Genomic DNA, 13,430 nt, shown 5'->3' with positions numbered 1-13,430 from the left:
CTCATGAGGATACCTGATTAGCACTTACAATGTATATGATATGGAAGTATATTCTTGCCCTGGAAGGAGATTTTAAAATCTTTTTGAAATCAATGGTATCAGGATACAGCTTTTAATCTTAAAGGTTTTTTGTTCTTTGGAGCACACATACCAAATTCATTTAAGTCTAAAACTGAATGGGTTTTTTATATATTTTGCTCTGAACGGTGTTCATTTCTGACTCATTTTCTATCTGAATAAATCATCTCAAAAGTAACTGAAGCAGAGCAGTTGTGCTAGCCTGCTTGGTGATAATTATAAAATAGATGAAGAAAATGACGTGCTATTGCTGGTTTTCTTTAGAGTGAGGTGACTTACGGTTCTGTCACTAGTCAGTCAAAATCCATTGTTTAAGTGTTGCATACCAAACCATCACAGCCAAATGAGTGCCTTGCAGGAGAGACGCTCAACCACCTATCATTTACATTTGGTAAAAAATGTGAAATGACAACATAGAGAAAAATTAGAATCAATCAGTAGAAGTCAAAAGTTGTTGAATGTTTTTGTAGAGAGTGCTGACTCTACAGGTTAAGTGGCATCAGGAGTCTTTGAATGAACCAATTCACTTTTTTTCCTGAATTTCCTTCCTGCACAAAATTGCCAGTTTTAGCAGTGCTGGGACAAATCACATGAAATCTTAGAGGTGTGGGCTGATGCCTACTGGAGTAACAGACAAAACATTCATTTTCATCTCTGGTGAAACTGAGATGTAGGGTAGACTTCCAGAGACAAGATGGTTAATATATTATCAGCTCTTATACTTCCAGTGTCACTATCTGAAAGGGCCCCATCAACTGAAAGACCTAATAATAATTTTAAAATTTATCTAATTTTTCAAGAGTAACATCTCAGATGGCTTCAATTTAGCCAGAGATTTGGGAGGACAAAGCGATAAAGATGTGTAGTGGTATCTGATTTTCAACTTTCCTTACTTACGTGAATTTGATAGCCATTTTGTACGATTTCTTTTGTTATTTTGTGTACACACTGAAGCTGTTCTTCTCACTGCTATCTCTTGGGAGAGAGATGCATTAAAGAAGTTTTAAAACAATATGAAATTTTAATTGATGAAGGACAGTAAGGACACATAATTGTGAGTTAATAATAGCCTCTTTAAATTTCACATTTCAGGTAGAAGTACTGATTTTCTGTCTCTAAACTTATTTTGTTGTCTCTTGGTTTTCTTTTATTTAGGCATAGGAGATCAAAATAATTAGCTGCTGTTATTCACACATTAAATTATCCCTCAAAGGAAAGAAAATTATTTTAAAAGGTGACATAATTAAGCAAATACAGATAAAAATTTACCCACATATTATCTCTCTTCTTCTTTTCATTTAAAAGAAAAGATAGCTGCTTTTCAGAGATATTGTTGATCTAAGCAAGTGATCTAAAAGAAACAAATAAGAAAACCCTCTAAGATGTGAGGCAGGGAGGAGAACAGAAGAGGACTGTTGTGCCAATACCTGAGAAAAGGGTAGCTATTTAATCCAGGTCCTGCCTTGTTTCATGAATATATCTGGCATGGTGAAGTGAAATGCCAGAAAGAGGATGATGATGCTGAACTCCACTTTCATGGTATGATTTTTGTGTCTAAATATAAGATTTCAAAAATTAAACTTTTTATAAAATGAGACATATAATAATGACTGGGACAAGCAGTTAGAACATTCTAAAAAACAAAAGGCAGAACTAGAGTTTTTCATGTGAGGAATACTTCTCAGACAGAATTTCCTGTTGCTTTGTTTGGAATAGTTCATATGTTTCCAGGATTAATTTATGTATTGTAGTGTAAAAAAAAACCCAGTATTGAAGACTGGTAATGCCTTTCATTTATGGAGGAAGTTCTTCGCATTTAGCCTCGTCATCTGCATGAGGTTAGATGAGTTATTAAGTTCTTAAAATCAGTTTTCATATACTCAGTGGACCTTCTTAACTGAATTCTGAAAAGATTCACCTCATTTTATCTTGCTGCAGTGCTCTCCAAACCTGCTCATTCACTGAAATGGCCATGTTCAGTGTCCAGAGGATGAGTGAACATGCTTTGTCCCAACAGTGCAAGGACTTTTCAGCATTTTTTAAACTTTATTTCTTTCATGAAACTAGGATCTGTGCTAATACCAGGAGGTTATAAGAACAGTCAAAATATACTTTTAGTGCCCTACTTATAACTTCTGAATGACTTGTAATGAACGGTGAAAGGCATTTTTATGTGCCTGAGTGGAAGGTAATGTGGAAACAAAAGCAAAAGAGGAAATGGGGTCTAAGAGCAGAGTGGGAGAAGAATCAGCTTGCTCCCAGGAAAGAGGCAGTGTGATTCTAAGTGAAAGGATACTGACTTTCAAAATATTTTATATTTTCATAGAAAGTGTCTAAAGCATAATGACTGCATTTAAAAATATTAACACTTCACATAAAGGAACAGTGAAGTTGGAAAAATGAGCACTTCTACCTTGAGAAGTTGCACAGCTGATGTTGCCAATTGTGCATTATGTCAGCCTTTAATTTTGTTTTGTATTCTTTTTTCATAAAACATGTTCTTTATCAGAGATACTCTGGAGGATAACACTGAGCATCTTGTCTTATAAACAGTGGAAGACCAAGACTCTTAAAATTTTCCATAATTTGCATTAATTGTGCTCCTCACTTTCTAGATAGCTAAATGGAAATGTGCAGCCTGAGTTACAAAAATGCGAAATGCTCACAGCTGCAAGAGACATCAGTGGGAACTCTCTTCTGAACACTGAATCCCTTAAACCAAAAGCTTTATCTTTGAACAGGCAGCCTAATTAGGGGTTCCTAGGGAGTTTTGGCTATTATGTCTCTTACTCTGTGACCATTTTGCAGATGGGAACTATCCTCTCACATAGTACTGGCAATCCACGTTGCCAAGTGTACTGTAGAACCTAATTCCTTGACATTTATAAACACTAAGAATCCTTTGTGATGGTATTATGGAACAGCATACTAGGGGATTAGTAAGTCTGCATTTTGTCTGATGTTAGCATGAAGCTACATGAGGAATGCCAGAGGTAAGTAGAAATATGAATAAAACAAGGGATTTGTGAGGACAGAATAACAGAGGGGTTGAGGTTGTCAGAGGCCTCTGGAGGTCATATCATCAAACCTTCTGCTCAGGCAGGGTCACCTAAAGCCAGTTTCCCGGGACCATGTCCAGGCGGCTTTGGAATATCTCCAAGGAAGGAGACTCCAGAACTTCTCTGGGCAACCTGTGCCAGTGCTCAGTCACCCTCACAGTAAAAAAGTGTTTCCTGATGTTCAAATGAAACCTCTTGTGTTTCAGTTTGTGCCCACTGCCTCTGGGACTGTCACTGGGCCCTACTGAAAAGACCCTGGCTCCCCCTTTTTTGCACCCCCCTTTCAGGTATTTGTACATATTGATGAGATCCCCTCTTAGCCTTCTCTTCTCCAGGCTGAACAGTCCCAGCTCTCTCAACCTCTCCTCATAGGAGAGATGCTTCAGTCTCTTAATCATCTTTGTGGCCCTTCACTGGGCAGATGTGATGTGAACAGACAATTAAAGAGAGTATGATAATCCCCATAGATTTGAGTTGAACAAGAATGGTCAGTCTAGCATTTTTTATAATCTATACAAAACGGTTGTATTTATTATTTTAATGAGTAATTTATAAGTATTTTTACAAGTGTTAAAACAGTTACATTATGCTTCATTATGATGGGACTTCCACCTCCTCTCTTAGGTATCTTTAGCTATGAAGCTGCAGAACTATTGCCTGGACTGGTAATGCTTGACCTACCAGTAACAAAAGAAAGCTGCCATTTAATTGAGAAAAGAACTTCTAGTTTTGTACAGTGGGTCCTTCAGAGACTGTAGGAAGCTGGACTACCATCCTTCTCTCTAACTTTCTTTTTCCTCCTCATGTGTCACTAGGAGGGAATGTCTAGGGCGGCACGTGATATGTAAGAGGGGTGATGGCAGCCACCAGCACCCCTTTGAACTTCCAGTGATTCTGTGGCAATGTAGAAAACAAATCAGAGGGTTTTCTAATTAATTTTCAAAGAGTAGACATTGTCATCTGATTTCTGACAAAGATGATAACTATAATTGCAAAACTGATAGAAAAAACTAAGAACCGTAACTCCTGAAATCTTCTTTATTTGGAGCAGACACCATACACTTTTTATGAATTGCTGTAATTCTCTAGTAATTAAGTACAATAATCAGTCTTGATGACATACCATGCATGCAGCCAGAAATTCAGTTATGCATTTAAAAGAAACCTTAGCTTTGTGTAGGCATTCAAATTAATTTTTTCTTCTGTTTTGTTGTTTCATCTGTGCCCTACCACAACAGGGATCGATTTCACTATCTGTTTTAGGCTTATGAAATATGAAGAGATGCCACATAGTTATTTAGAAATCTTTAGCCAATACAGATGAAGAAAAATGTTCATATTTTCTGATTGGTTTCATTCACAGTGCATGCATTGGATCCCAAGACCCTTACTGTGGCTGGGACATGGTGATGAAGAAATGCACAACGCTGGAAGAAAGTCTGAGCATGAGTCAATGGGAACAAAGCATTACTGTGTGTCCAGTAAGTCCAAATACATTCATTTTTCTCTTACAACTTTTGATTCCATGTGAATATCATGAAAATAAGATGGCATAGATTTTTCAAGCTCAGAAAACTGTATTTAATGCCATTTTCCTCAGGCCTTCCCATCAGATTTTAGCAGGATATTTAGGGGTTTTATTTCTATTTCTTATCAAGCTACTTATATATTATGATCAAATTATTTATAGTACTGTCAAAGGATAGTTGTGTTTTACCTGTAATGTGTTCCCACCTTGAAAGCAGATGTGCACTAAGATTAGAAATATTGACATGTTTTTCTCTGCAGGATTTTACTCCATTTTGTACTTTGAAAAAAATTAATCACTAGTGGTATAATCTTTTCTTTTAGGATCATTATTGCTAATATAAAAGGCCATATAACGTCTTTCAAACTCCATGAATTGGAAGGGTGAATTGTATGAATTAAGTCTCACCTACATATATGATAGAAGTGATAATTATAATAAACTTAGTGTTACTATTTACAGTGGCTTAACACTTCTCTTTAAAAAATATTTTGAATAAATTTAATATAATACAAAACAAAAAAGTTGATTTATATGCCTCCATTTTAATATGGTTCCAGTGTTGTTTTAATACTGATTCTTTTCCCTCACTCCAAAGAGCACAAAAAGAGGGTTAAGAAGGATCTTCCTTGTGCTACTAAGCTCTTTCCTTTGGAGACTCATGCTGCTTTGTCTTTGCCTTCTGCCCATGAAGAGGAAGCCTTTCCAACTCAATTCTGCTTTCATCACTAATAAGGACTTCTTGAACTTGTCCCCACTCGCCACTGAAGCACATGCATCTACGAATTTATGCTCATACGACATCCATGTTCTGTCCTCCATGTGTTTAACAAGCTCCTTTTAACATCTTGCTGACACTCCTCTCTCTTAAGCTGGGCTTTGTTTAGTGAACTAGAGGTGTGCAAAATTAGTAGGAAGTTCTTCCAGCTTTCACTTGTGATCTCTACATGTGTTGCAGCAGCCTCCTAGATAAAAATCACTACACTGATTCTGAGGTCCTTGAGAACTAGCTCCTGTGTTCAGACTGTCTGTGTTTGACATTGAATAGTATTTTTTTAAACAATATCTTGTCCTGTCCTTTGCATCCATGCTTTCACATAGTGGCCTAATAAAAAAGGCTCACATTGGATTCATTTTGCATTAGCATTTTAGCTCAAATCAGGAACAATCTGGGGGCAAATACTCTGATTTTTCCAATCTAATATTCTTTGGTTCACATCACAAAGCAGTCTTGAAGCACACAAGCCACATTACTTTCAAATTAAATTAAGCCAAAACTGTGCTCCAACTACTACTAGGCATTAGATCCATGTCCACAGTGAGTCTGAAGTAAAGCCCACAAAATACAAAGTATGTGTCAAGTCTTCAACACCAGCTGTTTTATGTTCCAGGATTGCAGTTTATGTGCATACCACTTGCTAATATAGACATAACCATTGTCTCACAGAAAGTCTGGAATCAGCCACTAGTGCAGTCCTTGTCTCCCTGATTGGCAAGTAACTAGATGCACTGTACATTATATTCCTTTCCAATTACATCGCGTATATCATATCTCCCTGCAGCAATCCCACAGGCTAAATGTGGTTATGTGGAGGGTTTGCTGGTGGCCTAGTTGGTTTGCTTTATTAGGAAGGATTACTGGAATGGGTTGGTTGGTTGGTATTTGCATGAGCAGTCTGCCTACTGCTTAGTCTTTGAATTCTGGCATTAGCCTTTGTTTTCTTCCATAGACACAAAACATGAGGCCAAGAGAGGTTGGAGGGGGAGGGAGAAATGATTTAAAAAGCAGAATTCAATTTGCTTCCATTCAACTGGAAAAACAATTATTTAGTATCTATTATATGACAGTTGTGTAGGATACGTAGGATAGTCTAGTCAAAGCAGGGGACCACCAAAGGATTGCTCAGAAATTCATCCACAACTGTGAGATTTATACTGCATATGAAAGATGAAAAGATTTAGTGAGCCTCCACAGGAATTTTGGAGTTGAGCAGATTGAGATGGTATAATATAAGGAAAATTTTAGAATTAACTGTCTAAACTGAAAACTGTGGGTTTACCACTTTATTGTCTTAAAACCCCTGAACTCTAAGTAACACATTATTGAACAAATTTGAAAACTTCATAGAAACTTTCCTTTAAAATAACACTGTATTCTGGCAAACTGCAATCAATTACAATTTTGCTTAGCGAGGCTTGCAAATATTTGTTTTTACAGCATTTTTATGTGCTGTATTCACAGGATATATATAAGGCAGGATATAATGAATTCCATTTTGTAGACAACTGAGCTATGTGCATCCTTGACATCTGATATATACATTTAAGATAATGTTGCAGTCAGAACATAACAGAATATTGGAAACGTTCTACCCTCCCTCTTTTGGTTTCAATTGGTTCCAATATCTTAATTGTTAATAAAACTACACTGATCTTTCTAACACTATAGAAAATTTGTCCAATTAATGCATGACCAGTTTCTTCTAAACTCAGATCAGAGGCCTGTTTATACACTAGTTTAGCCCAAAATTAAAAGTGGCTGGTTGCACTTGAGAAATTATTTCCTAGGGAATTATTCATATATCTTGAGTATTTGTTGGCATGTGTCCTGGTTTGAGTGAGTGGCTGGGGTTTTTTGGTAGCAGGGGAGGGGGCTACAGCGGTGGCCCCTGTGAGAAGCTTCTCGAAGCTCCCCCAGCTCCAAGTCAGACCCACCTTTGCACCAAGGCTGAGCCAATTAGTGAAAGTGGCTGCACCTCTTCGATAATGTATTTAAGAAGGAGAACCTGGGAGGAGGAGTGGGAGTTGTGAGGAGAGGGTGTGAGGAGAAATCTGTGCAAACACCGAGGTCAGTGGAAGAAAGAGGGAGAAAGGGGGGAGGTGTGCCAGAGCAGAGACTCCCCTGGTGAGAGGGCAGGGATGCCCCCTCTGCCACCATGGAAGTCTATGGTGGAGCAGATACTGATTTGCGGCAGGTGGGGGCCCCCACACTGACCCAGATGGCTACACCCAAAAAAGACCAGGACCTTGTGGGAAGAAGGCCCTGCTGTTGTAGTTTGGCACTGGGAGGACTGAAAGATGGGGGGGTGACCCACATGCCTGTGGGTGTGACTTGTGTTGGAGAGTTTGTGGAGGACTGTCTCCTGTGAGAGAAGGACTGCGCTGGAACAGGGGAGGAATTAAAGAAGTTCCCCTCTGCCCCTGAGGTGGAAGAAGCAGCAGGACTGACTGCATCTCCCATTCCCTGCCCCCCTATGCCACTGGGGAGGAGGAGGTAGAGACATCAGGAGCAAAGCTGAGACCAGAAAGAAGGGAGGGATGGGGGAAGGTGTTTCAGGATTTGGTAATGCTTCTCATGGTCCTGCTCTGTCTGTTACTTCTTGTTGTTGTTAGTATCTGTATGCAATTTTATTCTTTTTTCTTCCCCTAATGAGTCTGGTTTTTACCTTAAAGGATGAGATCATACCTCCCTGTTCTTATCTCAGTTTTCTGGACCTCTTTCTTCCTTCCTTTCCAGCACTGGGGGGAAAGGGGAGAAGTGAGCAGCTGCATGGTGTTCAGTTGCCCTCTGATCTCAAACCACAACAGCATGTCATGGTAGAGCAGGGACAGAGCTAGGAGAGGTAGCTGAGCATTTGTGTTACTGTCTCTTTGAACTGTGAAGGTAATTTGTGACAAATATAGTTATTTTGCTTATCTTGCTTTGATTTAGTTCTCAAGTTGGTTTTTTTAGGTTATTGTTTCAGTGACCAGTTGCAATCCATCACTTAAAAATACACTGTCTGACATTATCAAAGACCTTTTACAAGGAAAGTAAAAATTTTTAAAAAGATATTTTGTTTTGTTTTTTTACATAAGCATGCAGCATGAAATGGCTTTTTTTTTACAGCTGCATGCAGGGAAAGAGTATAGTATGAGATCTTACCTGAATTCATTAACAGCTTCAGGAAATACTCCAGAGCCACTGAATTCTGCACAAAGTAATCTCAAACCAAAGAGCTCGTGGCAGATTTAAGGACTGGGTCACTGAAGATGTGACCCTGACTCAGAGTGAAGGCACAAAGCAAGAAGACAAGGTGGGTGCAGAGAGGCTCAAGACAAAGAAGATTGATATTTGGAGGACAAGGAGGAAAGTATCTGCAGAAGGAAAAGGCTGACGTAAACAGGGTGGTAGACAGGGAAAGCAGAGTGTAGCCATGCCAGGAAAGTACAACATATTGTCTGATGATTGTGATTTTCATCCTGAGGCATGTCAAATGGCAAAAGGTTGATGGGAATAGGTTCTGGTGAAGGCTAAAAAGGCCCCTCATCAGTATGTTTTGCTTTCCTGTGGTCCTGTGATGAAATTGTTTGATATAATTTGTGAAAGGGAGATATTCACAGAGAGGCAGAGCAGGTGAGTCATGGGAAACAGCAGAGACTGCAGTGGGATGGTATTTACAGGAGTGTGTGTGTGTGGGGGGGAAATCAAGAAGGAGAAACCTGCCATCAGTATGTCCTGAGCTCAAGCTTTCAGCTAAGTTTTATAAATACTTTCCCTGACACTTGATATAAATTATGGTAACCATAGACAACTGTAGCTTTAGTTTATAATTGTGGGTGCAACAGTAAGGATGCTTTGGTGCAGCATAGAAATAGAAAGCAGTAAAGACATTTTCACTTCTCTGACATTAATTGGATTGGGGACATATCATTGCTAGTTTGTGGACTATATATTTATTAGTCCAGCAGTGTAAGAGAGAATGGACTTGTCACTTAACGAGAAGTATTTCCTGTTGTCTTATGAAAAACAAGTGTATACTGTGCATGAGCAAAGGTTGTGAGTTATTTTCAATAAACAGCTGTCAGCAGAATTTTGAAATTTGAATTATGGTTATGTCAGTTGTAGCTGTCAGAATATATACATAGCTGTTCTGTGGAGAAGCTATATCTGTGAAAAATAAATCATAAGAAATGTAATTAATAGTGAAATTATGAAACTTTTACCACAGTGGAAAGAATCAGCCAGCACGCAGCGTGGCAGTCGAAACATATCTTGTGCTGTAATCAAATCTCTTGTATCTTCAAATTATTAGTGAAATGTATACTTCCCTCACCAGTGTTAAAATGAAACAATACTAAAAATAGCAAAGGGAGGCACCATTCAGATCATTGATGGCAATCTACAACTGTAGTTCCTATTTCAATATATAAGCAAATGTTATGTTCTTACACATTTGATAAAATATTCATGACTACAACTGATACATATTTATTTTTATCTAAAGAGTGACTTTAAATGCTATTTAGCCTGCACTTGTTAGTACTGTTGTTTTGACTGAAACTGATCCTCTAGCATTTAAGTGAAAAAGTGGCCATCATTTCCATTTATGATCACAAATTTGTCAAGATTAACACTTTACTAAAAGAATTAATAATATGAAAGCCTCTCTTTGTTAAGAGAGTTGAATTCCCCATGTCCAGGCCCATTTTCTTTAGAAGTTCCAATAACCATGGAGGCTGCTGCCATTTCCATTAGCACATTTTGTTTCAGCTGGACAGTACAGATTCCTTACTAACATGTGTTATAACTGCATGATGGAAACATTCCAGTCAAGATGAGAATGGTCTGACCTTTGAAGATAGAGGTGTTGAGAATTGACTTCAGCAGGAGGAAGCTGTCTCATCATGTAGGGTTAGGTGCTGCTTTTTGAAAATGATTTTAGGATTTATAGATATAATTGCATCTAATGCTTAGAGAGAGTCATATTTAAAACCACATTTCACTTTTAAGAAATGGTGGTGTATGATATGTGATTCAAAAAACTGTTGTCAAAAGAAGACACTCGTGATGGAGATTTGAGTTTGATTCATTCAGCTGCCCTGGACTAGTATCCTCTGCTGCCTCTTCCGTTTGATCTAGATTTGGGTTTCCACAAGCATTATTGAACATGCTGTTTTACAGTCAGTACCCAGTTTCCTAATCACAGGTAAATTTTAGGAAATAGGGCATACTGTCATCAGAAGATAATTGAGAAAGTATTATTAGAAGATAATAATCGAATATTAAAAGATAATTGGGAAAGTATTATACTTTCTATTGAATCACTGTAGGCAAGCATGATTGTGAAAGGTAATGGTTAGTTGTGATTATTGTTATTGCTATAGTGGTGGCATCCAGTGGCCCGAATTGGTTGGAGGTGGGGGGAATTATGCAGCCACAGAAATTATGAGGAGAGCTTCCTGTCTGGAAGTTATACCTCTCCGGTGGAGGCTTTTATTGTTGGTGGCTGAAGGATGTACCTCCATGTACTGCAGAATTAAGAGGTTGTATGAAGGAAGTGTCAGGCCTTGGGTAAGCCTTTCTGTTGTGTTTATTTCTAGATGAGGAATCTGACAGTGGATGGACATTTTGGAACATGGTCGCAGTGGAAACCTTGCACCCACACTGATGGTACCAGTGTCGGCTCCTGCCTCTGCAGGACACGTGTGTGTGACAGCCCTGCTCCTCAGTGTGGAGGTTGGCTGTGTGAAGGACCAACCATGGAGATTGCCAACTGTTCCAGGTACACAAAGCAATTTCAGGTTCTATTGTTTATGGTTTAAAAGTTTTTAACTTAATCAGAATAGAACCTACCCTTTGAAATCTCATCTGCAATCCACTGAGCCTGTTCTGTGCAGGAAACAGCTCATAGCAATGGCGACAGCAAATGAGACATTAGAAAACATCTCTCAGACTTTGTGGGAAAGAGAATGAACCAGATGGCAAATAGTGATTTCAGATGCTATGTACCAAGTAATATTGTCCTCAGCTAATTTTAACAAAAGCTCAGAAAGCAAAAAATCGTTGTTAGGTAATATCCAAAGTATGATACCTTTTCTCAGTTCTGTAAGTCATAAAACTTTTTTTCTGGAAGTCAGAAGCATTTACTTTTTTGCGGATCTCATGTCAATATTGTATTCCCCCATTCTGCCTTGGGAAAAATGTTTTCATATATCTTTTGGTTGTATCATGACATCTAGATCTATTACCAGTCTATGCTGCTCTTTAGCCACTCTTTTGTCTTCCTTAGGCACGTAACCACTCCCAGAAAAAAACAATGAGAGCAGATCATTCCAAAGACTCAGAACACTGCATATTCTGAACTGCATTAGGAGTTCGTACTTAAAACATTATACATTCTTTAATTGCAAGGTGAAAGTTATATAGTGGTGCATTCTGCTTATTGTCAGTGATTCTTTCTGCTTTTTGTCTCTGCTTTGTTTTTTTTGCTTTTTAACATCAGAAGCACATCATGGTAGTCAATAAAACTGATTATCCTTCTGCACAAGATAACTGCAAGCTCTGTAAGTGGAAATAGTCAATTTTAGGGAAATTATTAAAAACATAACAATATAGTATATACCATCAGATCAAGAGAATGGTAGAAAAGATAAGTATGCTGTGAGGTACTGAACAATCAAACAACAGCTATTTGCTGTCAGGTTTAGAAGGGAATTTGAAACATAATTTGGGACTTGATTCATGTACTACCATTGACAGTATCACACTACTGTTTTAACATCTTACTTCTGTTAACACTGATATATTAGTAATTGATTCCCAGAATGCATGGATATCCAGATATTTTGTTCGTTTTACCACTTGAGTCAGATGTTGCACTGACAGAGATCTTATTTTTCTGTCTGTGCTACCAGTGATAGCTGAATATTTTTTCAAAAGCTTTTTTCTGTGTTATCAACTCTTATATCCCTTATAAGAACAAGACATCAAGATGAGTGAAATTTAAATTGGTAATATTTGTGATAAATTACTTGAATAATCTTATGTAATTTTTATTACTGGATTTGATTAGTTTTCATTGTTTAAAAAAAGTGATTTCAAAATCAAGTAAGGCGCTATTTTAACTTTGATTTTATGATGAAACCTCAAGAACTCATTATAGTTTGGTTTTATTTTTTTTTTATTTCTGTTTATCTTCTACCAATACAGAAACTGCAATCTAGCCATCAAAAGGTTTTGGGAACTGCTGAAGTACATAATTTTTTGCTTAGGACAGGGTATGAAATTCCTTTTGAGATGTTTGGTCTAGTATATTTTTTTTCCTAGGGTATATTGGGGAGGTACAGGAGTATCCTTTCCAAAAGTTCACAAATGCAGGGTACAGTACCATGAATTCTGTTAACCTTTTCTGTTACATCACAAATAAGGTATTGGCACCTGAGAGTATCCTGATGAAATTTCCAACTAATGCATTTTGACACTTACTTATTACTCTTTTTCCTTTAGAATCACAGAATCATAGAAACATTTAGTTTGGAAAAGACCTTTAAGATCATTGAGTCCTAATACTGCCAATGCCACCACTAAAGCGTGTCCCTAAGCACCACATATACATGTCTTTTAAATACCTCCAGGGATGATAACTCAACCAGTTCCATGGGTAGCCTGTTCCAGTGCTTGACAACCCTTTTGGTGAAGAAATTTTTCCTAATATCCAATCTAAATCTTGGCTGGTGCAACTTGAGGCCATTTCCCCTTGTCCTATCACTTGTTACTTGGGAAAAGAGACCGACAGCCACCTCACTACAACCTCCTTTCAGGTAGTTGTAGGGAGCAATAAGGTCTCCCCTGAGCCTTCTTTTCTCAGGCTTCAATCACTTTCCTTTCAGAAGAGGTAGCAAAATTTGACATTTTAATCTCCCTGAAAAAAAGACCCACAAATAATAACTGGAACAATACATAATTAAAATTTATCTTCAGAACTTTGATACAGGAGTTTGCA

General features: G+C 37.9%; 1 protein-coding gene across 4 annotated transcripts in view; it reads left to right on the top strand.

Moving 5' to 3' along the window:
- SEMA5A (semaphorin 5A) overlaps window positions 1–13,430 on the top strand; it is a 353,854-nt gene that overhangs the window by 258,130 nt on the left and 82,294 nt on the right. For all 4 annotated transcript variants that reach the window (XM_074825752.1, XM_074825742.1, XM_074825761.1 and 1 more), the window contains 2 exons: window positions 4,501–4,618; window positions 11,029–11,210. In XM_074825752.1, the coding sequence (XP_074681853.1) occupies window positions 4,501–4,618; window positions 11,029–11,210 (300 nt within the window). The remainder of the gene's footprint in view (window positions 1–4,500; window positions 4,619–11,028; window positions 11,211–13,430) is intronic.

Source organism: Strix aluco, chromosome 1 (assembly GCF_031877795.1).
Source record: "Strix aluco isolate bStrAlu1 chromosome 1, bStrAlu1.hap1, whole genome shotgun sequence".
In the NCBI taxonomy this organism is placed as follows: Eukaryota; Metazoa; Chordata; class Aves; order Strigiformes; family Strigidae; genus Strix; species Strix aluco.
The sequence above is the reverse complement of the archived record's forward strand: the minus strand, read 5'-3'. Positions and strand labels throughout refer to the sequence as shown.